Here is a 27,874-nt window from a genome sequence, read left to right as displayed (position 1 = left end):
GAAAAAAGAAACATTTAAAATAAAAACAATCAATTATCTGTATAGAATAAAGAAATGATTCATATTAACTGCGCAATAAATAGTGTTCATATGCAACATAGTTTAGTGTCAATAACATTGTGAATCATAAATAATTAAATTAAAATGTTTGGCTCATCGCCAAAAAATGAACCCAGTGTTAAAATTAAGCAATCAGAATATGATCTGCTAATACAAAACAATAATTTAGCTCAAAAACTTTGTGCTGAAAATGACGAGCTAAAGAAAAAGATAGCTGAGCTAGAAAATTCACTACAAAAAGCTATAACGGATCATTTAAAATCTGGAGATGACGGAAAACAAATCGTCTATACCACAGATGAAAGTGATTTGGAAAAAGAAATTGATCCATTTAAAACTCAATCAGTTAAAAGAAGACGCAAAAACAACAACCAAAAAAATTCATCCACCAAAGAAAAATCACCGAAATTAACGGAATCAAACCAGAAAAATCCGCCATTGCCGCCACCTTTTAATGTAAGCAATGTAACCGATTTTAACAAATTCAGCAAAAAAATTTTGGAAATGGCTACAACAGCACAGTTCAAATCAGTCGCCAGCAATGACGTAAAAGTCACTCTGCAAAACGAAGAAGACTACAGGAAAGTCAAAAAATTCATTGAGAATCAAAGTTCCGAAGAAAGTGAATTCAAAGGTATTGAATATTATACATACCAGTTAAAAAGTGAAAAAAGCTTTCGTGCAGTCATTAGAGGATTACATCCATCGTGTGATGTAAAAGAAATAACAGATGATTTAATTGAGTTAGGCCACGAGCCTACTAAAATCACAAACATAGTTAAAAAAACCAAAGGCAAAGACGGAACTACAGAGGAAAAAAAATTTCCTCTATTCCTAATTGAATTGAAACAAAAAGAAAACAATAAAGAGATTTTTGCTGTTAAAAACATTCTACACTGTATGATAACAGTAGAACCTCCAAAACAAATAAAATCCATCCCTCAGTGCATAAACTGCCAGCAACTAGGACATACAAAAAATTTTTGTACGAGAAATCCAGTTTGCGTCAAATGTGCCGGAAAACATGCTACAAGCGCCTGTACGAAGAGACCAAACGTAACTCCGAAATGTGCCCTTTGCCAAAATGAAGGACACACAGCAAATTATAAAGGTTGCCCAACATATCAGAAAAAAATCAAAAATCAAAACCAAACCAAGTCGGTAGTAAACCGGCTCAGTGAAAAAAACTTAGAAGTTACAACAAAATACAAGGAAGTCAAAAAAGGACTAACTTTCGCGCAAGTCACAAAAAATTTGGAAAATAAAGAAAATAAAATATCAAACAAAATTGAAAACTCTGAAACGAACGAGCCGTCAAACGCAGATATACTGTCATTGCTCACACAACTAAAAACCAATATTGACCTAAGTATTGGACTTTTGTCAAACCGATTGGCAAAGTTGGAAAACAAACCGATTGCCCAAAAAACTAAAGTCAACAAAAACAAAAAATGATAAGCAAGTTCCTGCGCATCATGAACTGGAACGCAAATGGGCTCAACGCTAGGGCTCAAGAGTTGGAAATTTTCCTACGAATAAACAACATAGATATTGCTTTTATATCTGAAACACATTTCACCGAAAAAAGTCACATAACAATTAAAGGTTTTGAAGTCCACTGGACAAATCATCCGAACGAAAGAGCCAGGGGAGGCTCAGCGATAATCATTAAAAAAAATATAAAATATCATACACAAAACAGCATACAGAAAGAGTTTATACAAGCGACTGTAATTACAATTCAGTTCAACAATCAAGATGTAAATATAGCTGCCGCATATTGCCCACCAAAATCTACTCCAATATATTCAGAATGGATGGAAATCTTCGGAATATTGGGCCAAAGGTTCATCATTGGAGGTGACTTCAACACGAAACACACAGCATGGGGAGCGAGGCTGATAACTCCGGTTAAAGGCAACGGTCTTCTAAACGCAATCAAAAAAGAAAACTGTAGTTACCACTCCGGCCGTAAGCCAACGTACTGGCCTACAGACCAGAAAAAGGTACCAGATCTATTGGATTTCTTCATTTCAAGAGGAATATCACACAACAACATGGAAGTAGTAAACATGGTGGACCTGACATCAGATCATACACCAGTGATTCTTAATCTCAATGCTACAGTCATACTAAAAAAGAAAAAAGAAAATCTAACTAACAAATGCACCGACTGGGAACTCTTCAGAAATTTAGTTGAAGAGTCAATCAACCTCAACGCTAGCCTGAAATCAAAACAGGAGCTTGATCTACAAACGGAAAATTTTATCAATCTTCTGCAAATTGCGGCAAGAACAGCAACTCCGGAACCAAAAGAAAAACTTATTCACGAAATCAATTATCCAGCCGAAATAAGAGAGCTTATCAAGGAAAGGAGAAAAGCGAGAAGACTTTGGCATAGGAGCAGAAACCAAAGTGACAAAAGAATCTTCAACAATATTAGTAACAGAGTTAATAAAGTTACAAAGCAGTATAGACAAGAAAGTTTTGAAAACTACCTAAGCAATTTAAGTTCGAGTAAAGATAGAGACTACTCTCTATGGAAAGCGACGAGACGATTCAAACGCCCATGCGTCCAAATCCCTCCCATAAAAGACTCCAGAGGTATTTGGTTACGAAAGGATACTGAAAAAACGGAATTCTTTGCAAAACATCTTGCAGAAGTCTTTCAACCTCACAATGACATACAATCAAATGTAGACACAACACCAACCTACCGACCTGACAAAAAGTTCAAAAAATTCACTCCATATGAAATTGCAACAGAAATAGATAAACTAAACAAGAAAAAGGCTCCAGGTATAGATGAATTAGCACCAGGAGTATTGAAAGAACTGCCAGCACATGCGGTGTACATGATTACATATCTGTTCAATGCATGCCTTAAATTCAAATATGTACCAAAAAGCTTCAAAATTGCGCAAGTAATTATGCTAAGAAAACCAGATAAACCGCCAGAAAAAGTAACCTCGTACAGGCCGATCTCACTGCTACCCACAATCTCAAAAATATTCGAGAAGTTGCTGATAAAACGACTAAAACCTTTGGTGAAAATCCCCGATTTTCAATTCGGTTTTAGAAACAACCATTCAACAATTGAACAAATTCATAGACTCACTACTAAAATTGAGAGTGCATTCGAAAAAAAGGAGTACTGCCCGGCAGCATTCCTGGATGTATCACAGGCATTTGATAAAGTGTGGCACGAAGGACTCACATATAAAATGAGTACACTCTTTCCAGGCAACTACTGTCAACTGCTTGAATCATACCTATCGGAGAGAACGTTCAGAGTAAAAGACGAAGAAACCTATTCAAACTTCTATCCAATACTAGCAGGAGTACCACAAGGAAGTGTATTGGCACCTTTCTTATACACTATATATACTGCTGACATACCTGTAACCACAAACTCTTTCATTGGAACCTTCGCAGACGACACAGCGATCATGGCAACAGATACATCGCAGTCGGAGGCAGTTAAACATTTACAAAATGCTTTGGATAAAATAAATCAGTGGACCATCGATTGGAAAATAAAACTCAATGAGTCAAAATCTAATCACGTCACTTTCGCATTGCGTCACATAAACAGCAATCTCCGCATTTACCTCAATGGGATTCCCATTCCGCAGGCAGAGTCAGCTAAATATCTAGGATTAAACCTGGACAGCAAACTAAACTGGAAACATCATGTGAAGCAAAAAGCTGAGCAAATCAAACACAAAACGAGACAAATGTACTGGTTAGTCGGATACAACTCTAAACTTAACCTGTATTGTAAAAGATTGATTTACAAATCAATTTTCGCACCTATCTGGATGTACGGCTCTACTCTTTGGGGCTGTGCTAAAAAATCAAACACAGATATCATCCAAACAAGTCAAAACAACTTTCTTCGCATGATCACCAACGCATATCGTTACGTGACAAACAAAGAAATTCACAAAGATTTAAAAATACAATGGGTTGCCGATGTAATTCGGGAAAACGCCATCAAACACGAAAAAAGACTGCTTCACCACACCAACGTAGAAGCCATCTTATTACTAGATACAACAAATGAAATAAGGAGGCTGAAACGTGTTAAACCCCACGAACTGACATGAAGGATGAAAACAGCACACCGCATAGGGACTCGACCATTGGGTCGTAAAACCCACACAAGTCTTACTTTCTTCTAATTACGCAAGTAAAAGGAAGATAGTACAACTCAACCCTAGTAATAAATTAACAAATAGTTAAGATTGTACTATTCATACCAATAAAGGTGTTTTTGAAAAAAAAAAAAAAAAAAAAATACATTATTGATGTCCACGTTTTTGGTTTGATCCGAAAATTTTAAACTTCCGGGTTTGATCATCAAGTAGTAAAATTGTGAACTTCAAATCTTCTGGTATCAAAATTTGATCTTCAATTTGTAATTTGAGCATCATGTACCAAAATTGATTATAACATTTGATTTGAAGATCATGTTCGGAAACTTGAATTAAAACTTTAATTTGATTTTGATTTTTGATACTCTACTGGGGGAGCGGTGGACACACATTTTTCACTATTTTTTGCTGAAGAACCCTGTTTTTCAGTCAAGGTATTCAGTGAAACTGAAAATCCTAAGCGAAGTGCTACGCTGACCTGATTGGTACTGTTTTACTTAAAAGCGGCGCAGAGCAGCCATCAGATTTTCTCTAATAACCAATTTAATCAGTCGAACAACAGATTATAACAAAAAATTTGCTCGCTGCGCTCGCGTATTTTGTAACATTTACAAAGATTCACAAAAAAGTCTGTAGGTAGAGTGTACCTATCAGCGAAACTAGAACTCGTAGTAGACGTGGATGTACTGCTCATTGTAAAATAAAAAACTAAACGATTTTTTCGCAGACCATATGTTTGGGGCTCGCGCCCCCTCCCATTTGGAGGTCTGGCTACGGCCCTGTTCGAGCATTACTACAATCTACAATACAAAAGAAAAGTTATTACAAAAAAACCGACCGACTGAGCTCATGTAAATATATAGCGAATCTATCTAAAATATATGATGCTGTGCGCCGCAGGGCCTATTTTTCAAAAACGCATTTCTAAAATTTCTGAAAGTTTCTAAAAACCTCACATACATCGCAAGCATATTAACAGTTTTACTATCTGATCCATTACTTCATTTGATCGAAGATTTTCAGGGATTGATTTCAGAAATCTTTTACTTCATTTGTTTTGAACATTCTTTTTGCTATATAAGACCTCATTAGGTAGAGTTTGTCGTTTATTATTGCTTTCGTTGTCGATAAAAGATGACAGCCGTAACAGGTTAAGAAACTTTGAGAAATTTTAGAAATTTTTTAGAAACTTTCAGAAATTTTAGAAACGCGTTTTTGAAAAAGAATCGCTGGTGCGCCGCAGGCGACATTTTTTAATTCTCAAGTTAGTTACTTAATTTGGAACTTTATCTTTGGCAGTAACACAGCACTGCTCCTAGCACGAATGCTGGTTAACGCAAGGGGGTAATCACTAGTAAATCAGTAAATCAAGTAAATCACGGTAAATCACAAAAAATTTTGAAAAATTTTTGAAAAATTTTTAATTGTCACTGGATTACATTTCGAAGTATCGTGGCCGTAAACATATAGGATAAATTTCATGAACTAATACAAATTGAAGTAAATAGATTCAAATTTAGTAGAAACTTCATTTTTGATTTACTTGATTTACTGTGATTTACTGTGATTTACCGTGATTTACTGAGCTAGTAAATCAGTGATTACCCCTCGGGTTAACGTCAAAAAACCTCCAAATTATCGATCGCAGATGTCTGTGTGTTTTTATTCACACCAAGAAATGATGACTCCCGTCTTTACGAAAGAAATGCTTGCATAAGCCCCGAATATTTTCATGTTCATGCTAGGAGCAAGGCTGTGACAATAATGAAATTTTCTTTTTTTTTTCATTTTCGACTGAAATAAGTGGAAATGATTAGAAACAGTGAGAAAAAGAAAGTGAGTAAATATCAGAAAATGTAACTCACTATCGCTTATGCTTAGTGAAAAAGTCAGAGGGCCCTAGGTTTTTCAGATGGAAAATGTGTTAGTGTTGTGTACTCAGGTTTATTCAAAACATTACTCAACAAACATAAGAATCTACGGTATGTTTCCCAGTCTTTTGTAGTCAATTTTCTCCAGTTGCACTAACGGCTTCAGCTGTTCGGCAAATTGCATCATATCTTTACCAATGCCATCCTGCCCCGTGCCCGGTGCCAGCACCGACAATTCGACCAGATAGCTTTGCGAAATCGGTTCCGTGTAACTTTCCCCGGGCTTCGTGGGTATTCCACCCATTTTGAATATTTTCGATACGGTGATTTTCATGCGACCCTTCCGGAACATATAGCCACGGTTCGTGTATTCGAAGTCGATGCGACAGCCCAGCTCTTGCAAATACTCAACCACCTACAACAAAAATGGTTTTACCAGACGCAACATTTGAGAATAAAGTGGTTTTACTGTTGAAGTGCACGCAATGTCCAAACTATTTCGCACCAGCGTCGGTCGAGTTCGATCGCCCACTTCTTGCTGGCCAATGTATCGAAGTTGATACGGTGCATCCACATCATTGGCCTTACGCACTCGTAGAAGCAGGGTAGGAGTCTAAAGGATTGGACAAAATTATTTAATTATTTTTTTTTGTGTCAAAGGTATTCATCGAAACACACATACCGCTTGATTCGGTGCTCGAAGGCTGAAACAGACTTCATGATCGTGAAATGATTCCGGTCCAGTATCGACATTGTCGCAGAGACCCTTCAATCTGTAGGTGATGGAAATGGATTTACCAAATGTGCAATAAAATTACGGCCACATCCGAGACAATTTTAAACTCACCGGTGTAACAGATGCTCCACTTGCGAATCTAAAATAGATCCCTGGAGAAGGTATTCATGTTGCGGTATAATATTACAGTGTATGGCCTGTGAGAGAGCATCGATAGCCTGATCGATAGCAAAATGAGATTGTATTTAGATTAAATTGTGTCGAAAAATTAATTATTTTTAGTGAAATTAGTATCATTGTTCGCATCATAATTTTTGGAAATTTTCAATAAAAATCTGTTTCTATTTCTATCATTCATTGTATTTGTATTTTAATATTTGGGACTTTATTGTGTTTATTTTCACCGGCGAGGACAAATGAATCGAAATTGATCGAACTGTTTACGGAAAGAACGTTCCATATTTTTCCTGGTATTAACTCCTCAACTTTTCGTATGAAAACGTGAATGTTGTTGTTCTTTCTTCGAGAAAGAAAGAAAAACTTACAAAATTATCTCAACAAAGAGCAATGTGTTTTTTTCGTGCAAACGCAAATACGGAGACTGCTCCATAAAATCGCTCCACCAAAGAAGCCGCCAACGTTCCGGGAGATGCGGAGTATAATTATTGAACACGATTTGGAACGGGCCGCTACGAAAGAAGATATGCTCAGAATTGTCAGAAGGTAATGATGCTACGATAAAGTGTGCACAAATTTATTCTCTTCTTTGAATATTTGAGCAGTTATGCCGAAGGTCCCAGCAAAGCATCAGCTGGTGTGCCTATAGGATTGCAATCGTGCGACGATATGGAACTTGAATAGCAATTAGCCAACGATCAGGGCATTCGACTACAAACGACCATCAATCCGGAAATCAGACTGGATGCGTGCAACGGTATGGAACTTGAACAGCAATTAGCCAACGATCAGGGCATTCGACTACAAACGACCATCAATCCGGAAATCAGACTGGATGCGTGCAACGATATGGAACTTGAACAGCAATTAGCCAACGATCAGGGCATTCGACTACAAACGACCATCAATCCGGAAATCGGACTGGATGCGTGCAACGATCCAAAAAGGAACAAAAAAACGTCAAATTTTCAACACAAGTAGTTCCTATTTGAAAAGAATCTATGAATCACAAATTAGAGCTGGTGTACCTATACGGTACAAAATGCGCAAAGATATGGACACCGAAGAACAGTCGGTCAACGATCCGGGCATTAGACTGCAAACACACAACGAGCCAAAAAGCAACAATTGTCCAATTCTGTATCGACCAATTGCTCACTACATTATGCCAGTGGGATCGTTTCGGTGCATCCAATACAATTCAAGAGACAGGCTGTGCAATGTCGTTACCATCTGCGATGAATCCGTTGACGTTGAAGCCAAAGACATTTTCCAAGTCGTGTTCATTCCTTGGTACGATACAAACGGTGTTTTTGTAAATGTGTCGGTTGGGATTAGCAGTCAGATGGACATCAGGACTTATGCCCGTAAAATTTGGAGCAAAGTTCAGCGATCTATCGAAACAAAATCTGTATACGTTGAAGCATGTAGTAGTGCCATTGCTGCCGATTTATATTTATCCTGGCGAATGGAATGCGACATGTCATTTGGAAGTGGCATTTATGCTCACGGAAAGTTATAGCGGAGAAAGCTAAGGGGCTGACAGTGTGCGATTTTCAAGCCCATCCGATTTCGATACAATACTCGCTCCATGTCTATGTTTCATTAAGACTGCTCTACATAATTTAGCCCCCAAGTTGGCGAAACATAATCAATTAGCTTTAGACAAGCTATTGACAAGTGGAACAATAAATCGAAAACCGCGCTTCACATTCAATTTCGGTAGTGCAAATGAGCTATCAGACCTGCAATCAATAATGTAGGTGTGCCAGTAAACGTGAAACGGAGCAATATGTATATATAACTTGTTATTATTATTGTTATTGGATAAGTCGACCGAATTTTATGAAATATATTTACTTTGTTATCGGCGCTAAATTATTTTTTTTGCTCTGTTCAATGAAGCGGATTCTAGACAAAAGAAATTGTTATACATAATACAAAATTGAATCCTGTCACCTTTCGGTAATGGAGGATTTAGTGCGATCCAAAAAATTCAATTTTGCTGACCGAAAAAAAACCAAGATGTTTACCGTAATTTTTTTTTAATGTTTTGCACGAAGACAATGGTGCAAAACATTAAGGTGAAAAAATCGGTTTGAATGTTTTGCCTGTATATACGCCAAAATGGAATTAGAATACGGCAAAATGGTATCTGGTAATTTATCCGATTTCTATGAACTTACCGACGTGATATTACCAGTGGTCATTTTGGTAAAAAGATTGATCGTTTTGTTAAAATTATTTCCCCGATTCGACAACTCTAAACACAACACACAACAAAATACAAAGTGAAGTGATGGTTGACAGCGTTGACAGCATTGACAGCTCAGACGGCTCAGACGTAAAGTTGAGCAAATGCACGATTTGCACGAAAAGAGGAATCCCAGTGTCAAAATTTAAAACTTAGCGGCGCATTCTTTCAATCATTGTGCAGTGTCGATTTTTCAGACATTTTTCATGATCATAACAAACAAACAAAACGGACGTTGTAACAGAACCGGTATATTGTCTAGTTTAAGGATTGTGATTAAGTGGCAATAAAAAAGTCTGCCAAATGGAGACGAAATATATGCCGGAGAACAATCAATCGAATCTTTTGATTAATTCCGAGAAACTAGCCTAAAATTAATTTAACCTATTACAGACGGCAAGCATATGACCAGCATTTTTATCAGGTCTGTTACTTTCATCGATCAACGTATTTTTAATCGTTTGATTTCTAATCTCGTTCTTTATTTTTCTTATTCAAAAACGTGAGGTAAAGCATAGAGGTAGACTACCTACCTCTACTTACTTGAGGTAAAGTTGACTTTACTATATGGAGCCAAAACTTTACCTCAAGTTTTTGAATATAATACCTTTCTCGGCGGTTGCTAGGAATCTCGCGCCGCGTTATTCACAATAATTCACTTTTTGACACATTTTGTATAAGGAAGATGTCACTTTGTGAATTATTGTGAATGACGCGGCGCGAGATTCCTTAACACCTTCTCGGCAATGGGGAAAATGATGTAAATGAATTCGGTAAACACACAAGAAGTACCATTTCCATCATTTGCCCCATTAAGTAATGTACTATTAAAGCTCAACCAAAAACTAATAACACTTGAATATTACTATCCACATCAACTCAGTCAATATTTTTTATGTTGTATTTTTAGTATCAAAATATTTTACCTGCAGATATCAATTGAACCGTTCAAACGTTGATTTATGATCAATTGTGCTTTCCTGCCGTAATTTGAAAGAATTCAAAAGAATTCTTCTGATTAAATTTTTCACTAAGTTACGGCAGTTTTCGAATAATTATCGAATTTTACCATAATTTTAGAGACCCACAGGCAGTGGGCCACAACTCATAAACTACTGTTACTAGTTACTACCTTTCCCCTTCGTTTTTATTATTTCTCAAATGCAAATGCTTAGATACGAAAGTTAGACTTTTATATATACAAAAACGGTAGAAACATTCTCTACTCGAAAAATCCCTCTTGATCTCCTTCCCTTTAAAAACACACTATCAGCGAAACTTTACGAGACGTACTACCAACCATACATACCAATAGACTACGCCAAAATGATTTTTTTTCTCAATTTTTTTACATAAAGCAGCTAAAAATTGAAAATAAAGATACCCGTGTCTCGTCTTTTCACGAAAAAACTTGAAACCGGAAAGATTTTTCACTTTATAAATTCCTGAAATATGTGATTTGCGCCATTTTCCACCCACATAAGGTCTTAAGTTTGCCACTTTGCAATTACAGTAGTATGAGTAGTATTGTTCACTCAGTTCATCCAGTTTTGACTGATTCACTGAATTTTGTTTTGATGAAATGTCAAATCGGAACAGTAAATTTTAAATCTCAAACAAGTTTGTGTCGAAAATTTGTAGTATTTCGCGTAAAACAAAGTGATTCAGTTTAAATTTCGCACAGAAAATAGTTCCGAGTGTGCTCATGCTAGTGTCTTAAAAAGAATTTAGGACAAATTCTCCGAAATAATTTTAAAGACAAATTAATTTGGTCAAACATTGTGGGTGTTGTGAAAATCTCATTTTTAAAAGTAATTTGGTGTGAATTGTGCCATTCAGTGTTCAATTCCTTAATTTTATGTGCCTAGAAATTGCCTGCAATACGTTTCGTGCTAATTCAGTCGGTAAAATGTGAAGAAAACCTACAAAAATATGTTGCCATTCAGGTAAACAAAATTCTTGACATGTCTGTTGTGAAGTTAGTCGTAAGTGACACCACAGAACTGAAATTTTTTTGTCCGTTAATTTAAAAAATGATTTTTTTGGCGGAAATGCTTTTATTTGAATGTGTGCATGTTTCCGGTAAAATAAAATAGTGATAAAGTCACCACTATTGATGACCTTTAAAATGGCATCATCGGTTAAATATGATTGGCATAGTCTATTTTGCTTAACCTGAGACGAAAAGCTCAGGGGCGCAAATTGCAAGAACCGAATTCCCGTACACAGAAAACCAAAACAAGACTCCTTTTCACATTTATTGAACTTCAAGGAAACATCCTTCGGAGAAACATCACTTGGAACGACAAACAGAGCTATAGCTTACCGAACTTACTAGGTACCTCACTCAGAAGTCAGAAGATAATTCATTGGATAAATTACGGATCCGGATTCAGGTGAATTCATCATAGAGTATAGAGAGGAAATTTCGAACAAAATTACGTAAAATATGTGGTTCCAACATGAAATACGAAATGTTTATTGTTAATTAAATGTAATGGGCAAATTGAACTATCAAAAGCTTCAACGCGTACATGTATTGGTGTAAAAGTAAGTCTAGGTATAATTTGTATAAGGTTGCACCGGTTGCACCTGCTACGTTTGTATGGAAAGGATGGAATCGAATTCATCAACACAATAGTTGAATCTATTACTTCATTTGTGTAACGCATCTCCGAGTGTTTGATACCAAATCACTTCAATATTCTTGTCATACATTTGGCTTTTATAAGAGACCACCAACTACATCTAATAGCTTATTTGTGTCCTCGTTGTCGATAACAGATGACTCTAAATAAGAAAGCATTGTTGAGTAACGTGAGAAGGAACTGACCTCTAAAATTATAGAAGGTGTTTGAAACACAATGAACGAAAGGTTTCTATTTAACTTCTAATCGCAAAGATTACCAATTCTCATAAATTTTGTGGATATCTTGTGTAATTTTGTGGAGACAAATGCGCATTGCAAACTTGTTATTCAAAGTTATTCGCAGCTAGATCATCAATTTTAAATCTACAATATCATTAAAAGAATTCGTGCATGCAACTATGATGCAACATATGTGCGCCGCTCTGCTACAGTTCATGTCCAGGGCGATGATGGCAAAAACAATTCAGAGAAATTATTACAGATGGTGTTGCTTCCACCTACAGGGGCGACATCTGTAACCGTTTCTCTGAAAAATTTGTGTAAACGTAATAAAGTTAAGCTTATGATTCAAACGTAACAATTAATGCGAGGGTGTTCCAGTTCTGCAATTTAGTTCATTTAGTATATCTAGTCCAAGAAGTGTGGTCCCACCTTCTCACACTTTATGGTCACGATAACAAATCGAAATTTTCACTGCGGCTAAGCTTTAAATTGAATAATGGTTCAGACAAGATAGAAATATGGTAACAGCACCGGTTGCGATCTTTCCTCTAGCAACAAGACTTGAAAGAGAAACACGATTGGTAAACCTATGTTCGTGAGAGAGACAAAACAGGAGCTCGTAACGGAAATAAAGAGTGCTCGTAACTTGTGTCGTTAGCCTATCATTTCTGTATCTTTCGACCTTATCTTGCGAACTGTGCTACTAAGCCCCAAATTATTCCAGATCAGCACACACATTCTAAAAAACAAAATAAAATCCAAAGTATTTGCTCTCTATCTATTTACCTTCACGGCACCAACCAACCACACGTGTAATTTACACACCATACTATAAATCACTTTATCTTTCACAAACAGTTTTGATATAAACCACAATCAGTACCCACCATTTCAGTCAGATTGTAATCTTGAAGATAATGGACGACATCAATGAACTCTCGTCAACCGATTTAATCGCAATCGCTCAGAAGTTTTACACGGGCACGTTGAAGGGAAATGGGAAACTAACGATAATTTCCTCGGAAACGAAACCATTAAGTGAAGTGCCATGCGGATTTTTGTCGGAACACGTCATTTTAACGGTGAATTTCAAAGCGGATGGAGAGCAGCATAGGGTTGAGTTTTTTGTGAAAAATTTGGTCGAATCTTTAACGGAATATGTTGCGGAATTCGGAGTTTTCGATAAAGAATTTGGAGTCTTCGAAGAAATCATACCGAAGCTTGCACCGCTTTCTTCCATTAAATGGGCGCCTATGTGTTACCTCTCCAAAGATAATGTCATGGTGTTCGAGAATCTACAGGATACAGGGTTTGAAATGGTTACAAACAACTATGGGTTGTTCGACATTCATCATCATCTGGTTGCAGTAGGGTTACTAGCAGCGATGCATGCTTCGTCACTAATCTACGAGAAACAATGCTGTGCTATAAAGGACGAAAAATGGTTCCATTTCCTCAACGAAAATGTTTATCCCACCGATCCGAACGCCATGAAAAACAGAACACATAAATATGTTGTAGACACCCTGGCCGAATTACTAAAGAAAATTCCGAAATACCTAGACAGACAAAACGAAATCCTGCCAAAGTTTCGGAAGCTTATGCACCGAATGAAAGACTTGGTTCAACCATCGACCGAATACAGAAACGTTTTTTCCCATGGCGACTTGTGGTGTAACAATATCCTGTTCAAGTATGCCAAATTCAGCAACGGAACCAATATCAACGATCGCATTCCCGTCGCAGCAATTCTTGTCGATTTTCAATTAGCTCGTTATTCACCACCAGCGTTAGACTTATTGGTCATGCTTACCATAACGTCAACTAGTGCATTTCGTCGGCAATATTTACCAAGACTATGCGACGCGTATTACGACCATTTATCATTCGAATTGAAAAATCATTCCATCGAAATCGGAACCGAATTTCCACGACTGCAGTTCGAGGAAAGTTGCCGATTTTACCGATTGGTCGGACTGATGGAGAGTTGTTTGTTTAGTCATTTAACATTGCTGCCCGGTGATCTGGTATTGAGTTCGACCAACGATCCGGAGAAACGAAACGAGTTTATGACGAAATCGAAGACGGACGTTTGTGTGAAAGCCTTTGACACGGATGAAAACTATCGGAATCGAATGAGTGATATGCTGATCGCGTTGGTGGATGAGTATGTGGTACCTGAATTGTGTGAAGGGTTTTAAGGATCTTGTTGGAGTGGCAGGAAGTTTTAGTAAATAAATAGATAAATCTGAAACGACAAGTGACAAGACAAGACATCTTTGGGACAATACCCGAGTTCCATTCCCATAGCCACCAGGCCCGGACTTGTCACATTGTAAAATTTAGAATTTTCTTTTTTGCTCCAAGGGCTAGTCCGGACTCGTTGGGTACTATAACATCTATGGATGCTACTACGTCTGCTACTAGACACGTAAAGTTCTAAATTCTAATAAATTCTCTTGGCTTAGTGATGTCCTAACCACTACAAAATTTGAACAACTTACCCACCAACTGCAACCGAAGCATCTTCTTTATTCATTCGTCACAATCGATCTACCGCTTAAGCTCAAAACACATTTTTTATTTCAATTTGTAGTATAAAAGCGATCGTACAAAATGAATGCGATTTCATCGTCACGTTCCCGTAGCACATCAGGCCACACCAAGATCCTTGCCGACTTGGTTCGAGCAAACGGCCATCATCTGATCCTTAACTTTGTTGTAATTGGCAATGGCAATATCTCTGGCCTCCGACCACTGACCCAACTCTTTGTAAATGGGCCTCACGAATTTCATGCGGAAATTGCTGTTGATAAAGGCCAAAATGTCATCCAATCGGTCGAACTGTCGCGCTTTCACACACAGTCGATAGAAGGCAAACTGAATTTCGGAATTTTTCGTTTTGTTCAGATCGTGCGTGGTCTCCAGCAATGCAATCCACTCGGATGATATGCCAACAATGTTCTGTGCCTCGTTCAATTTAGACAAAAATTCGACCTTCTGCAACGTTGTGAGTTTCTCGGGCGGCATGTCCTTTTTGATTTGGTCAACCGAATTTCCAATCCAAAAGTTGGCATGCTTGTGGGCAATGTCGGCAAGGGTGGTGTTGTAATTCGGAATTATCGGTGGCATCCCTTCGCCGTAGAACCAGGTGTCCCAGTCAACTTGTTCCAATTCCTTTTCGTACTTTTCGCGGTAATACTCGTACAATGTGGCCTTGAAGTCGTCGGATGTAATCGACTGGTACTTGTACTTGTTGAAATAGTGTCGCAGAAAGGGTTCGAAAGATGTTGGACCACCCAGCAGATCTTCCAAGTAACGCAAAAATGTTGCCCCTTTTTTGTACGGGACAGAGGAAAATGCATCATCCGGACTGACACTGGTCAAATCCACCACCAATTTCGTCAGAGCAGGTGTGTCAGCCAATTGATTCTCAATCTGAAAACATTTCGTTCAATACCTGCTGATCTATAGGCCTCTCTCTCTCTCTCTCTCTTACACAATCTTTCAATTGCTGAAGACCTTGAATGGCATGGAAATCTCTGGCCAAATCACCATCCAAGCGTCCAACAATTTTTGCCTCAACGAAAGTTGTGAATCCTTCGTTCAACCAGAAATGTTCAAAGTTCACATTTGTGACCAAATTACCAGTCCAGCTGTGAGCAATTTCGTGTGCAATGACATTGGTAAGCGATTTGTCACCAGCCTTTTGTAGGATTTTCGCTGAATTAATCAAGATTGCACTACATTTCCCTATATCATTTGACTCACCAGCAGTGTTGGTGTGACGAATGTCAAACAAGGATTTTCCATGCCGCCGAATGGAAACGACGGAGGCATCACCAGCAAATCATATTCTTTCCAAACGTATGTGCCACAAATGTCAGACGCTGTTTGGAGCATGCTCGAAGTTTTGGAAAATTCTTCAGCAGCCTCATCGACAATGGCTTCCTCAGCCCATACTTTGGAACTGAATCGGAGAGATTTAAAGGTTTTTAAAAAATCATCGGAAGAGAAGAGTAATCTTTACCTTGGACCAATTTGTCGGGAAACGATCGCTCCGACAGCAATAGCTAACAGATAGCTCTGTACTGGAATCTTCTGCTCATAGATTGTCCGACCAGCGGTACTGTTGACACGAATGGCACTTAGCAGAGCTGTCAACTCTTTCGGATGGGTAACGGTGGCAGTGTAAGTGAATTTGACTGCTGGAGTATCTTGGCACGGAAGCAAGGAGCGAGCAGCAATTGCCTGAGAATTTTTTTTATTTCCATCAACTCATTGCTCTGTTTACCACCTAGATCGACTCATTTACCTGACACTGACTGTACATGTACGGCTGAGTTTTGCCTAGCAGAATCAAAATTTAAATTTTAGTTAGATACAACTGCTGCTGTGACAGTAACACCCGTTACAAATACCTAGAGTTTGCTCAGGAGTAAGCCATTGTAGGGCAGCCGCTTTGGGAGACGTTTCGTATTCAATGGAAAGTACCAAACTATAAAATATGTTTATTGAGGTTTACCCAGCTCAATTCAACCAAGGACACCACTTACCTTCCACTAGTTTTTGTTGGAAGCTCAATGGTTAATTTGGATCCCATGTTCTTAACATAATCAGAGACGAAATAGTTCACTGGAATTTCGGTGCCAGCAGTTTTCACAGCAATATTCTTAATGGTAATGTCGTAGACATCCAAAAACTGTAAAATACGGGAAAGTGACCTTCAAATTACTTGCACGAATCAATGCAATGCAAGGCTAAAAAAGCCAAACTTACAATTGTCTCAACGCTGGCCGCCAATATCTTAATCGTATAAACGGCTGTGCCACTGACCACATGCCGCTCAAAATCAATGTTCCACTCTAAATCGATGTTTTTGATCACCTCATCCTCGGGCGTTGAATATGAACTCGGATCAACTTTGCTCAGTCTCATTCTGACGGTTGATGGTTGAAGATTACGGTGATAATTCACTGAGCTGATGCTATACCAAATGATAGCCTGTTGAGAATGGCGAGTTTTGTTAAATTTTCCTTATCAATATCACTTCAGTCAACGGTTTGAATGATGAGATGAGATTGTGTTGTTTGTTACGTCGAGTAGTTACATGGAGATAAGGAGTTATTTCAATTGATTTTGAGACGGCCGGTCACCTGTTAGCGACAATTACTATACGACGAACGTATGAGTTGAGCACTATAGTTAGTGTTGCCTTGTATAACAAAGGTAAATGTGAAACTAATGAGGTGTCAGTCGTTAAATCAAATACTAAAAATTTAGCAACACAAAATATAAGCAACAGATCGAACGAACGTACGGCGATACAATTGAGTTACAAACAATTTTTTTTTTTTTATCGATGGAGAACCTAATTATAAGACACTTTGTCTCGTATCATATGCCAAAAAAAGTTAAAACTTTTTTTATTAATCATTTTGAAAGTCACTGAAAACACGAAAATTCGAATAGAAATACAGTATGTCATCAAAAATTTTTGTATTTCGATTCGAATTTTCGTGTTTTCAGTGACTTTCAAAATGATTTATAAAAAAAGTTGTAACTTTTTTTGGCATATGATACGAGACAAAGTGTCTTATAATTAGGTTCTCCATCGATAAAAAATAAAAAAAATTTGTTTGTAACTCAATTGCCATCAAACAAATTTTAGAGTATGCCACAGCGGCCAAATATTATGAGACTTCGGTGGCATTGTTGTAAGACTAGGCAACACAGGATTTCTATAGAAATGGTGGTATAGTGCAGCTGGATAGGTTTCGGTGTCCTGAGTGCAAAACACGCATCCGTTGGTCCCAAGGATGTATGTGGTTCTGATGCAGCCGATTCACAAAAAAATTAAAAATTTATGAGAAGGGGACAGTTTTAGTACAGCAGGTATCTAGGGTGCATTGAGTTCAACCATTCCAAAGGCCTTCACTACCTATCGTTGGTACAATATCCAAGGTAGACATGTAGAGTATTTTTTGTCTACCTTTGATATCGTACTGACCTATGGAGTGGTTAAGTCCATTTGAACTCACGACACTTACGGCAGTCTTGATACTTGCTGCACCAATAATTCTACGGTGCCCGCATTTTTTTTTTTTTTTTTTGTAAAGCCGATGAAGTGGAACCAAAGACTCCAATGGGACAAACGGATGCGTTTTTGGTAATCAGGGGAGACCTATGCTACCACCAATGGTTTCAAATTGTTGTCTGGTGTACATCGATAAAGAACCTAAAAGCAATGAGCTCTAGCCCCCGTAACCCCCTCATAAAATAGCAAAGTCGATGTTAAAACCATTAAAGGAAAACATTTTGTGTGACACAATAGCCAATAGTCAAGGAGTGACCCACTTCTTATATTTAGTCAATTTATTCTATTGCGTCCAATTTCACCGCAACAAAAATTTGAATTGGTCGTACGATCGATCATAAATCACTTTTCAAAACCCAAATTTTTATTCACGTCAACCAATCTGCAGTCTCATTTGAAAATTGTAGGTTATGGAGACCAAATGAAGGATCACAAAATCATCAATATCCTGCGATGATCGGGGATTAACACTTGTGGAATGTTATTAATTTACAAGTACGTACACAACTTACAGCCAAACAAATAACACCGGCAATAAAATAAAATTTTCTTCGATTGATCATGACGACAACTTAAATGTTTACAGCTACGTGAACATGTCATGCATATGCTGTGTTTATTTTCCACGTATTTACAAACCTTTTTTAGTATCCCACAAATATTGCAATAATACTAGTCTTGAACGTCGATTTTCCCTTTGGGAGTGGATTATAATGATGCGATTCTACAAAAATGCACCCAACTGTCAAATAGCTGAAGGCAATGCAGTTTATTCATAGGCAATACAGATTTGGTTCACACCGCTCATATCAAACTCTTGTTGGAGGTTTCAAGTTTACATACTTTGGGTTTTCCAGGTTTTCCGAATTAGAAATTCTTATTAGGATTATTAAATTGACGTAGATATGGTCGCGATTCAATTTTTGCTCAAGTGGTCTTAAATTCTTGGGGATGTTGTGAGTAAACCAGAACAGAAATGGTTTTGAAAATCATCTGAGAAATCTTTGTGTCGTGACGGTCGTGACTGTTTGTTTGGCCGAAGATTGAGGCAAAATGGCTCAATTAAGAAAATCGAATTCCAAAAAATCCCCAAAAATTTAAGCCCGCTTGCTCAAAAATCGAATCAATTTCTAGATGAATTTACGAATTTTCTGGTCCACCCAATTTTTTCATAGTCTCGCCTTTATGACTCACGAAAAAGACTTTTTTGACAAACTTCTTCCTGAGTTTATTTTTTGCTGTAGCATTGGACTCCAATGAGTAGAATAGGACTAACACAACAAAAAAAATCTCCAAGAAATTTTTTGGTAGAGGTCGAAATAGGTGAAAGACCGAAAACTCGAAAAAAATTAGCTTCTATGATTTGTCACAAGTTGTAAATAAATTTTTCAAAATGTTTAAAACCGATTTTTGATCCTTCATTGCACATCCCTCCTGTTAAATTCTACTTTTGTTGTTGTTGTTACAATTGGGACAAACAGGACAAACATGTCAAAACTTAAGAGAATGAGGGATTCTTCTGAATTTCGACTGACCGAAATCGGCGCTATTTATTCCGGGACTTTTTTATATATGCCTAGTTAGGCCTTGGTGCCTAGGCCCCAAAACCAGTCTCAGATATTTTTGATCTTCCATACCTGGCTGGTTGTAAGTGGCCAAAAGTCGAAAAATGCGGTTTCGTAGGGTGTCGGGGAATCTCGCACACGCGATCATAGAATGCGTCCTTTTACGACATGTAACGAAAAGTCATGACTGTGCGAGATTCACCACTTAGAGGTGAATCTCGCACACCATGAATTTGTGTGGTGTGCGAGATTACCCTACCCCTTTCGTAGTCCGGATTTCATTTCCGTAAGGTGGTGAGGACACGGGCGTGTATGGGTTCGTTGGAAAGCTGACAACGAGTACTACCGGGGCAAATATTAACGTCAAAAAATTTGGCGATAAATTGCCGAAAATATGAACTCCACAAAAATTTCTCAGAATCTAGAGAACCTCGGCGAACTTTGATGAGGGCTGTGACCTCACTAATGCAATTATTTGATTAAGTTATTAATTATTTGAATGTGTAGGACCTCAGCTTTACAGCGATACGCATATTTAGTAGTTTGGCGGAGTGAAACACACAGTTTTCATCTGTTACGTAGTGACGTGCCAAACTACTAAATATGGGTATCGGTGTAAAGCTGAGGTCCTCCACATTCATAATAAGTAATAACTTAATCAAATAATTGCATTAGTGAGGTCACAGTTCTCATCAAAGTTCATCGAGGTTCCATCGATTCTAAGAAATTATCCAGAAGTCATATTTTCGGCCATTTATCATCAAATTATATGAAGGTATTATTTGCCCCAGGAGTGCTCGACCTCAGCTTTCCAACGAACAAATATATGAGACTGGTTTTGGGGCCTAGGCACCAAGGCCAAACTAGGCATATATAAAAAAGTCCCGGAATAAATAGCGCCGATTTCGGTTAGTCGAGATTCAAAAGAATCCCTCAATGTTATTTTGCCTGTTGCATTGCAGATACGAAATTAGTTTCAGTTTAAAGAGTTTCGTAGAATAATTTAGGAGACCTACAAAATAGCCGACAGTGGCCATCTTGGAAAATTTTTAAGTTTCATAGCTGAAGATGTGAATACTATGAGAGTATCGGGAAATGAAACAGATGACGCTGCTAGTCCCGGTTTATAATTTTACTTCATATTTATTGTGTCAAGCACGAGAACCTCGACGAGAACGAATGTTTCGTGGTATGGAATCACCACACTATAGTGTTATGATGAAAGAGAAGAAGATATTTTGACAAGTACCCCAAGGCAAGTTAAAATAAACTGGTCTTCTGTCCTCTCGCTCTCAACGTACCACGTTGAAAGAGAAGCAAATACTTTGACATGTACGCCAAGGCAAGTTATAATAACTAGTCTTCGGTTTTCTCGCTCTGATCATAACAGTCTATATCGATACATACCTTGTGTTTAACAAGTCTGACAGTGTGAGTGCACCTTAAGTTTCGTATAGAGCCGCCGCAACTTCAACCAAAACGTCAAGTCCGAAATGTCAAAACAACTGATTTTTTCACATTGCATGAGGACCCGGTGTACTTGCACAAAATTTATAAAATATTGTTGCCCAGAAAAATGACCACAACACAGAGAGTTCAGGTTCGGTTGAATGAATATATGTATTGTGCGCTCCATTGAGCGAGTCATCGAATTGAAATTTACTTTGTTTTATTGTTAAATGAAAAGCAATGGGCAACATTCGCTCGAACCTGGCACATCTTTGATTGTACTTGGCAGAATCCATTTCAAGCGGCGTTAACGATCCGTAAACATCTAATGGGATTACATAAACCAATTTATCATCCACTTAACAACTGCGGTGATCATGTTGTTGTCATCAACACAGCCGAAATTGCCTTACCGGGCGATGAATGGGCGAAGAGAGTGTACTTCCATCACACAGGCTATCCCGGCGGTGCATCCTGGACATTGGCTTGGGAATTGCATAAAAAAGATCCGACAATGGTATGTTTAGCAACACCCCGTGTCCCCGGTGATGTAATTAACTGTTCATCTCCAGGTCATGAAAAAAGCCGTTTACACTTCGATGAAAGGTAATCTACAGCGCCGGTACACAATGCAGCGACTTCACTTGTATCCCGACGCAAACGTTCCCGATGAAATTATGTCAAATGTGACGAATCAATTGAAACACGACAGAGTCGTTCCGACACGGCTGGATCATATTGACGAAGAGACGATCAAGAATTTCCCGAAGATAATGGATTATCCAGAGAATTATGTGCTGAAGTAGGATATGCGGAGGCGTACGCACGTATTCAGATTGTTAGTTCGATGAGCGATTTGTTTAGTCATTAAAAATGTTTTCACACACCAAACTACGGATGAAACGGTTTCAATGAAATTTGTGTCACGAGTGTTTGGAGTAAAGCTATTCCCGTGGAGCAGTCGTTCCAGATATTTCCGTTCACTGCCTATCTCTATGGTAGATATTTACTTCACACGGAAAAGTTGAAAAGTCGAGTTTTTGCGTGAACCAGTCGAAAACGTGACTTTTCATTTTTCGTCCGTGTTACATACAATATTTTATATGCTCAGGGCACCGGAGAAAATGCTTGATTGATGAAATGAATTGTTGTCGGTGCAGAGGGATGTCTCGATTTTTCTTGGTTTTCTCGAATCTAAAGTTTTCACGGATTTTCTTGAAAAGAGCTTTCGAGAAAATCGAATCCCAATTTTTAATGGAAGAAAAACAAACGCGGAGGCAATTTTTTTTAATTTGATGGAGATTTAATGTTAGATAGAATATCATCCGAATCAATAAGTTGGTTCCTCAACTAACCTCAAGAAGAAACACAAACTGAACGACTATGCTGTATGTTATTCATTTTTTGTCAATATAGCACTAAACCTGTAACCAGTGGTTATATATTTTCACGAATTTTCTCAAATTTTCACAAAATTCACAAATTTTCGTGAATTTTCGCAAAAAGTTTTTTTTTTGTGAAAATTTGAGAAAATTCGTGAAAATTTGAGAAAATTCGTGAAAATTCGCACTGCCTGTAACTGTTGCATATGCTCGATTTTTGAATTCTTTTCCATTTAAATTCGGCATAGCATAGGGTTCCCATTTTTAAATGTTTCAGTATAGGCTATTTTGACAGAAAAAAGACGATACTATCGGAACAGGGACGAAAAATAGATTTCCAACGAGGAATTACAACTTGTTCATGCACTATGTTCAGATCTTGTGTAGTTCACAATGGAATGCATGATGTATCTCTGTACAATAAAGATATCCTTAGTGATATCACCAACCGGATATTATGCAAATAACGACTACTTTCTGATCTATCAAATTTTCTTAAGTTTTATTTGACTTTCTTCCCACGGTCTTCGTACGTCATTTTCCAGCGGTATATTCTCCTATGATTGAAAATAGGGACACTGTGAGAATTTGGGTGTCTATCAGAACGTCAGACGATTTTCTTTATGGTAAAATTCCTAACTTTTTTGGTCAAGGATATAAGATTAAGGAAGGGTACAACGCGAGAGGAGCAAAAATTTCTTGTAAAAATGAATCCATTTTATTAAAAGTCATTACTTGAAGTCGTGGAGCGAAAGTTTGTCACTCCGTGACTTCGTCAAATTTTCTTAAAAAAGGAGTTTCTTTCGAAAAAAGAGGACATTTTATGAAAAAGTGATGTTCTTTGCAAAAAAGAAGAACGAGGCGAAAATAAAGGACATGCCCTCTACGGTACTTAGCTGTACCTACATTTGCGTGTCTCGTATTTCATTTTTAATAATATCTTTTCATCAGAATCCTTTTCGAAAAATGTACCACCACAATAACGACCACGAATGTGTTAGCTTGTCAAACTTCTACAACCAAATCGATTTTCTATTGAAAGCATCCACATTTGTGGTCGTTATTCAGGTCCTACATTTTTCAAAAAGGATTTTGATGAAAAAATGAACAGTAAACTAAAATCGAGTATTTAAAAAACGCTAAAATGTAGGCTTACGCTGGTAAAAATGTTCTTCACAGTTATTAAGGTAAGTGAGGTAGTAGCTGAACGCTTACGGAATTTTTAAACTTCGGATTATTCCGATGGAACTAAGTTCTTTCGTCAGAATTGGATCTGTTCCCATTCGGTAGAACATTCGAAATATTCATAATTATTAACAAAGTAATTTTACAGAAGCACTATTTTTGTTTTAGTAGCTGATCACTGCAAAATTATAAATAGTTATTACATTTTTCGCAATAATTTCACATTATTCGAAACATTTTCACTCTTATTTCACTGATAGGGCGTGATAAGCGTGGTCAGCTACTACATCGTTTACCTAAGTAAGCATTTTTTTCCCGTGTAAGATGCAGATATATAAAACTTAAAAATAGTTATTTACGTATCGATTAAGTAGGCCGAAAGAGTTACGTATTAAGTTTTGTATGTTTGCTAAGAGGACCGAAAGTAAAGAAATGTCAATTCAAGGGGCGAAAGCGAAAGCTTTCGCCCTGCGAATTGACAGCTTTACTTTCGGTCCTCTTAGCAAGCATACAAAGACTTTAAAAAATGCTTCATCCTAATGCACGCGCATTGCAACTACGTCCAGGCGTGAAATCGATGTTTTGGGGACACGAGCGAGCGGATCGACCTGAAGGCATAAACGATCATCTGTTATTGATAGCGGCAACAAAAATGAGCGACAAGCTCTGGCTTTTGTGGTTTTATAGGAAAGTGCTTGGTGAAACTAACAAAGTAATAGATTCAATACAAATTCAGTTTTGTGAATACCTAGACCTAGATCAAAGGAAATAATATGTAGAGTCTAATATATCGGTTTTTACTGAAAATATAGCAGCAGTAATAGTATACTGCCGCCCTCGGATACTTTTACTCACCTGGATGCGATATAACTCGTTACTGCCCAGTTATAGTAATCTACTATAATAACACCACAAATTTCATTGTTTTCATTGTTTTACGGAATTCTCTTACTAACTATGTGTAAATCAAATACAAATCAACTTGATGCTAGTCTGTTGGTTTTTTTATTGACCTAATAAAAGCTAATTGTTATAATAGCGCGATGGTGCTAAAACCAGCCAACAATCAGGGCTTATTTTTCGGAATTTCCGAAAATAAGCTCTGAGTGGGAAAATTAGTGACTATTATTAAATGAACTAACTAACTAACGTCACGATTAGGACGCAAGAATTAGGGACGATCTCCAGCTAGCATGCATTCTTTCAGAACAGGATGTTTTAGTTTTCCGTGTCCAACAATTTCACATGGAGTTTTAGAGATGATGTCCCATTGTTAACGTCCTAAATTTCATTTAAACTCCATGATTTGGGAAAAGCACTGCTTCTAGCCGTTAAATTCGCATGTTAGACGCCAAGAAGCTTACAAATTTCGATACATGGTACACGTGTACCGTATATTATGTCACTTGCATTTGTGTGTTTTAACTCACACGAAGAAAGCATGATTACTGTCTGTAGTATAGACTATAGACTCTGTACGAAAGAAATGCAAACCCTATTCCGATACTATCAGCCTCCAAATATGTATGTTCTATAGTTATGCTAGGTTTTATGGGAGTTGTAGTTAGTGACTCGTATGACGTAACCTAATGTACTATCTTTCCTCAGAGAGTATTTGAGTACTTCTAGGAGTGATTCGGAAGTCACGTTAGACCGGTGGTGGTAAACATGCAAACAAATAGCATGGTTGAACCGATGATCTAATGAAGTAAAAGATTTTTTTACTTAGTTCAACGTAAATGTTTCGATGAAAAGAAGTAACACACAATGTAATAATGGGAGTGGCGTCTGTGAAAGGCCATTCCAAATTTTTGGTATTCAGAATAATACAAGACACAGTTCGGCGGAGGTGGAGCTTTGATCCTTCAAAGGATTGCTAGGTACACTCAATTAATGAATTAATTTTTTTATCTGTTATTATCATCGACGGTTTATCTATTGTACGTTTCGAACGTGCCTCAACGTGAAAATCAAAATGCAACTGAGCAATTTCAATCGATTTTTACCGGCTAAATATAGTTTCCTTTCGCGGCGGTGTATTATTTATTATGACAGTTGAACTTCTTTATATGCCGATTGCCGTTGTTATACACCCATTTGTTTTGGTTTTCTACATAAATTTTTAGTCGGGCTTTAACCCTTGTCCATTCACCGTTCTTTTATTTCCAACTATTTTCAGCGACACAGTTCTGTTTCGGTAATTATTTCAGAAATACATTTCTATGCATTCGGACATTGCAAATCGAAATTTTGCGGTGGAAATTATTTTTCCGCATTCAACATTCAGTTTGAAATTCAATTCAGTTGGTCAATGGACTATATAGACATTGGGTGAGGGTTGTTCGCTGATGTGTACACACACCAGGTTATGACTATTATATGAAAGTTCAAATCAACGTAAAAAAATGTTAGTTAAGCAACAAAGGAACACATATCTCAAGCGTATTGATTTGAATATTCGTTTCAATATATCGAGTTACGTGTGTCTTAAGTTGTCGGTGTCGTTTTCGGCATTCTAACGCAACGTTTCAAAGGAAAACCAATAAAAAATTTGTAAAAGAAAAATTTTTTAAACGAAAATTTTTTGTGGCAGTCAATTGAGTAGAACATCGGAAAAATAAAAATCGGAAAAGAAAACAAATAAAATCCGATGATACAGTGCAGCTATATGGAGAAGCAGTTCTATTGAATATTTTTTTATTATTTGCGTTTGATTATGTTAATGTGTTCAAATGAAAGAAGCGAACTCAAAGGAAAAGCGACCGTTCAAAGTTGTTAGTTGGAAATTTAATTGGACATTTAAATGGCGAAAATTGTTTTCAAAGAAAAACAAGAAACCCGAATCGACTGATTGTGAATTTAAAACAACATTTGGTAAGTAAAGTTCAAATGTTTATGAAAATGTGTTGCTTCAGTGTGAAATTTTCCTACAAATTCGGTTGTTTTCGCCATCAGAAAATCAATTTACTTTGTGAGCGAGTATCAGAAAAACGGTTTTGAGGCTGGTACGATATCATATTGGTAAAATAACACTAGGCAACGACACTTTTGGAATGTACACAAATAGTGCCATAGTACGTTGGATAGGTTTCGGTGTCATAAGTACGAAACACGCACTCGTTGGCCCCAATGACGTCTGTGGTTCCACTTGTTCACAACGTTATTTCTAGCTGTTTTTGAGACGCCAAAAACTGGTTCCGGTCCTATAAAATTACCTTCTGTACCAACGCTAGCCCTTATGACTGGGAACCCACAGTATTGTAACTCTGTTAAGGTTTCCTATTTCATTCAGGGGGCATTCTTGCATTCTCGAACTGATATCGAGTCCACTACTGTTGCAGCAATTGCTTCAGTAGCTGATTGGCTATCAGTACAGATGTAGATGCCTTTTCCAGAAGCCTGCTTTAAGACTTCTGATTTACAAAGCTCCGATATTCCGTGGCGTAAGTTCCTGTGAACAGACTAACCTCAAGAAGAGGAGACTCACAGAAAAGGCCAGCACCAGTAAGTCCGTTTCGCTTAGAGCCATCAGTGTAACATACAAAATCTCCAGCAGGAGGGTAAGTGTCACCAAGCCATTCCTCCTTCTCTGAGGAGACGTCTGATGACGTCTGTGGTTCCACTACTTCCGCTTCACACAAAAAGTAGTCAAAAAGTTATGTGAATAAGACAGTTATTGGTGCAGCAGGTATCTGCGTACCAACGGATGCACGTTTCGTACTCAGGGCACCGAATCCTATCCAACACACTATGCCACCATTTGTGTACAAAACTATCAGCTAATATAACCTGCAAAGAGCAGATGTATAAGAACTTGATTTTTGGTTGAATACGACGTTTTCTTGAGCGTAGGTCATATCTAATTTTCAAGAACTTTCATCAGTTTTAAAGGGAAATGAAGAGAGAAAATGAAATCAATTTACAGGAATGGGTTTCAATGTTGGGGTGTCAGCCATATAGCAGCAAGAGAATTGACTAATATGAGACAGTATAATGTATTCTATTGGATCATACGTTAAAGAATCGTTTTTATTAAACTTCGATTCTCTTCACAAACAAAATTTTCCTT

The 27,874-nt window shown here is 37.6% G+C and overlaps 5 protein-coding genes across 9 annotated transcripts in view; 3 read left to right on the top strand and 2 right to left on the bottom strand.

Moving 5' to 3' along the window:
• Positions 1-564: 564 nt before the first annotated feature.
• LOC119078625 lies at positions 565-14,492 on the top strand. Its single transcript, XM_037186222.1, is given in 5 exon segments — positions 565-694; positions 4,428-4,480; positions 7,686-7,930; positions 7,998-8,316; positions 12,997-14,492. Coding segments are annotated over 5 exon segments (2,079 nt in total). The 3' UTR covers positions 14,329-14,492.
• Positions 6,161-9,310, bottom strand: LOC119078450 (mediator of RNA polymerase II transcription subunit 18). The gene is made up of 5 exons (XM_037185980.1): positions 9,188-9,310; positions 6,936-7,042; positions 6,771-6,861; positions 6,558-6,701; positions 6,161-6,503 (listed from the first exon to the last, which is right to left on the bottom strand). The coding sequence occupies exons 1-5, from the start codon at positions 9,209-9,211 to the stop codon at positions 6,195-6,197; spliced, it is 675 nt and encodes a 224-aa protein (XP_037041875.1). The 5' UTR covers positions 9,212-9,310; the 3' UTR covers positions 6,161-6,194.
• A 195-nt stretch (positions 14,493-14,687) lies between the features above and the next one.
• LOC119078449 (leukotriene A-4 hydrolase) lies at positions 14,688-18,995 on the bottom strand. Of its 3 annotated transcripts, none has more exons than XM_037185979.1 (9): positions 18,864-18,995; positions 16,907-17,131; positions 16,684-16,829; positions 16,549-16,625; positions 16,443-16,477; positions 16,158-16,378; positions 15,899-16,097; positions 15,627-15,833; positions 14,688-15,565 (listed from the first exon to the last, which is right to left on the bottom strand). In XM_037185979.1, exons 2-9 carry the CDS (start codon positions 17,063-17,065, stop codon positions 14,780-14,782), a joined length of 1,830 nt encoding a protein of 609 aa, XP_037041874.1. In that variant the 5' UTR covers positions 17,066-17,131; positions 18,864-18,995; the 3' UTR covers positions 14,688-14,779. The 3 variants fall into 3 exon arrangements, with proteins under 3 accessions (XP_037041874.1, XP_037041873.1, XP_037041872.1); XM_037185978.1 differs by lacking the exon at positions 18,864-18,995 and adding an exon at positions 18,737-18,856; XM_037185977.1 differs by lacking the exon at positions 18,864-18,995 and adding an exon at positions 18,728-18,854.
• Positions 18,996-21,276: 2,281 nt separating this feature from the next.
• On the top strand, positions 21,277-22,136 carry LOC119078447 (39S ribosomal protein L13, mitochondrial). The gene is made up of 3 exons (XM_037185976.1): positions 21,277-21,389; positions 21,477-21,755; positions 21,811-22,136. The coding sequence occupies exons 1-3, from the start codon at positions 21,366-21,368 to the stop codon at positions 22,042-22,044; spliced, it is 537 nt and encodes a 178-aa protein (XP_037041871.1). The 5' UTR covers positions 21,277-21,365; the 3' UTR covers positions 22,045-22,136.
• A 4,195-nt stretch (positions 22,137-26,331) lies between these two features.
• The window catches only part of LOC119078446 (MAGUK p55 subfamily member 6), a 29,406-nt gene continuing 27,863 nt past the window's right edge, over positions 26,332-27,874 (top strand). The window contains exon 1 of one of the 3 annotated variants that reach the window (XM_037185972.1): positions 26,332-26,679. In XM_037185972.1, the coding sequence (XP_037041867.1) occupies positions 26,538-26,679 (142 nt within the window). In that variant the 5' untranslated portion in view covers positions 26,332-26,537. The remainder of the gene's footprint in view (positions 26,680-27,874) is intronic. The other 2 variants (XM_037185970.1, XM_037185969.1) reach the window with 2 other exon arrangements.

Source organism: Bradysia coprophila, unplaced genomic scaffold, assembly GCF_014529535.1.
Source record: "Bradysia coprophila strain Holo2 unplaced genomic scaffold, BU_Bcop_v1 contig_297, whole genome shotgun sequence".
Taxonomy (NCBI): Eukaryota; Metazoa; Arthropoda; class Insecta; order Diptera; family Sciaridae; genus Bradysia; species Bradysia coprophila.
The sequence above is the reverse complement of the archived record's forward strand: the minus strand, read 5'-3'. Positions and strand labels throughout refer to the sequence as shown.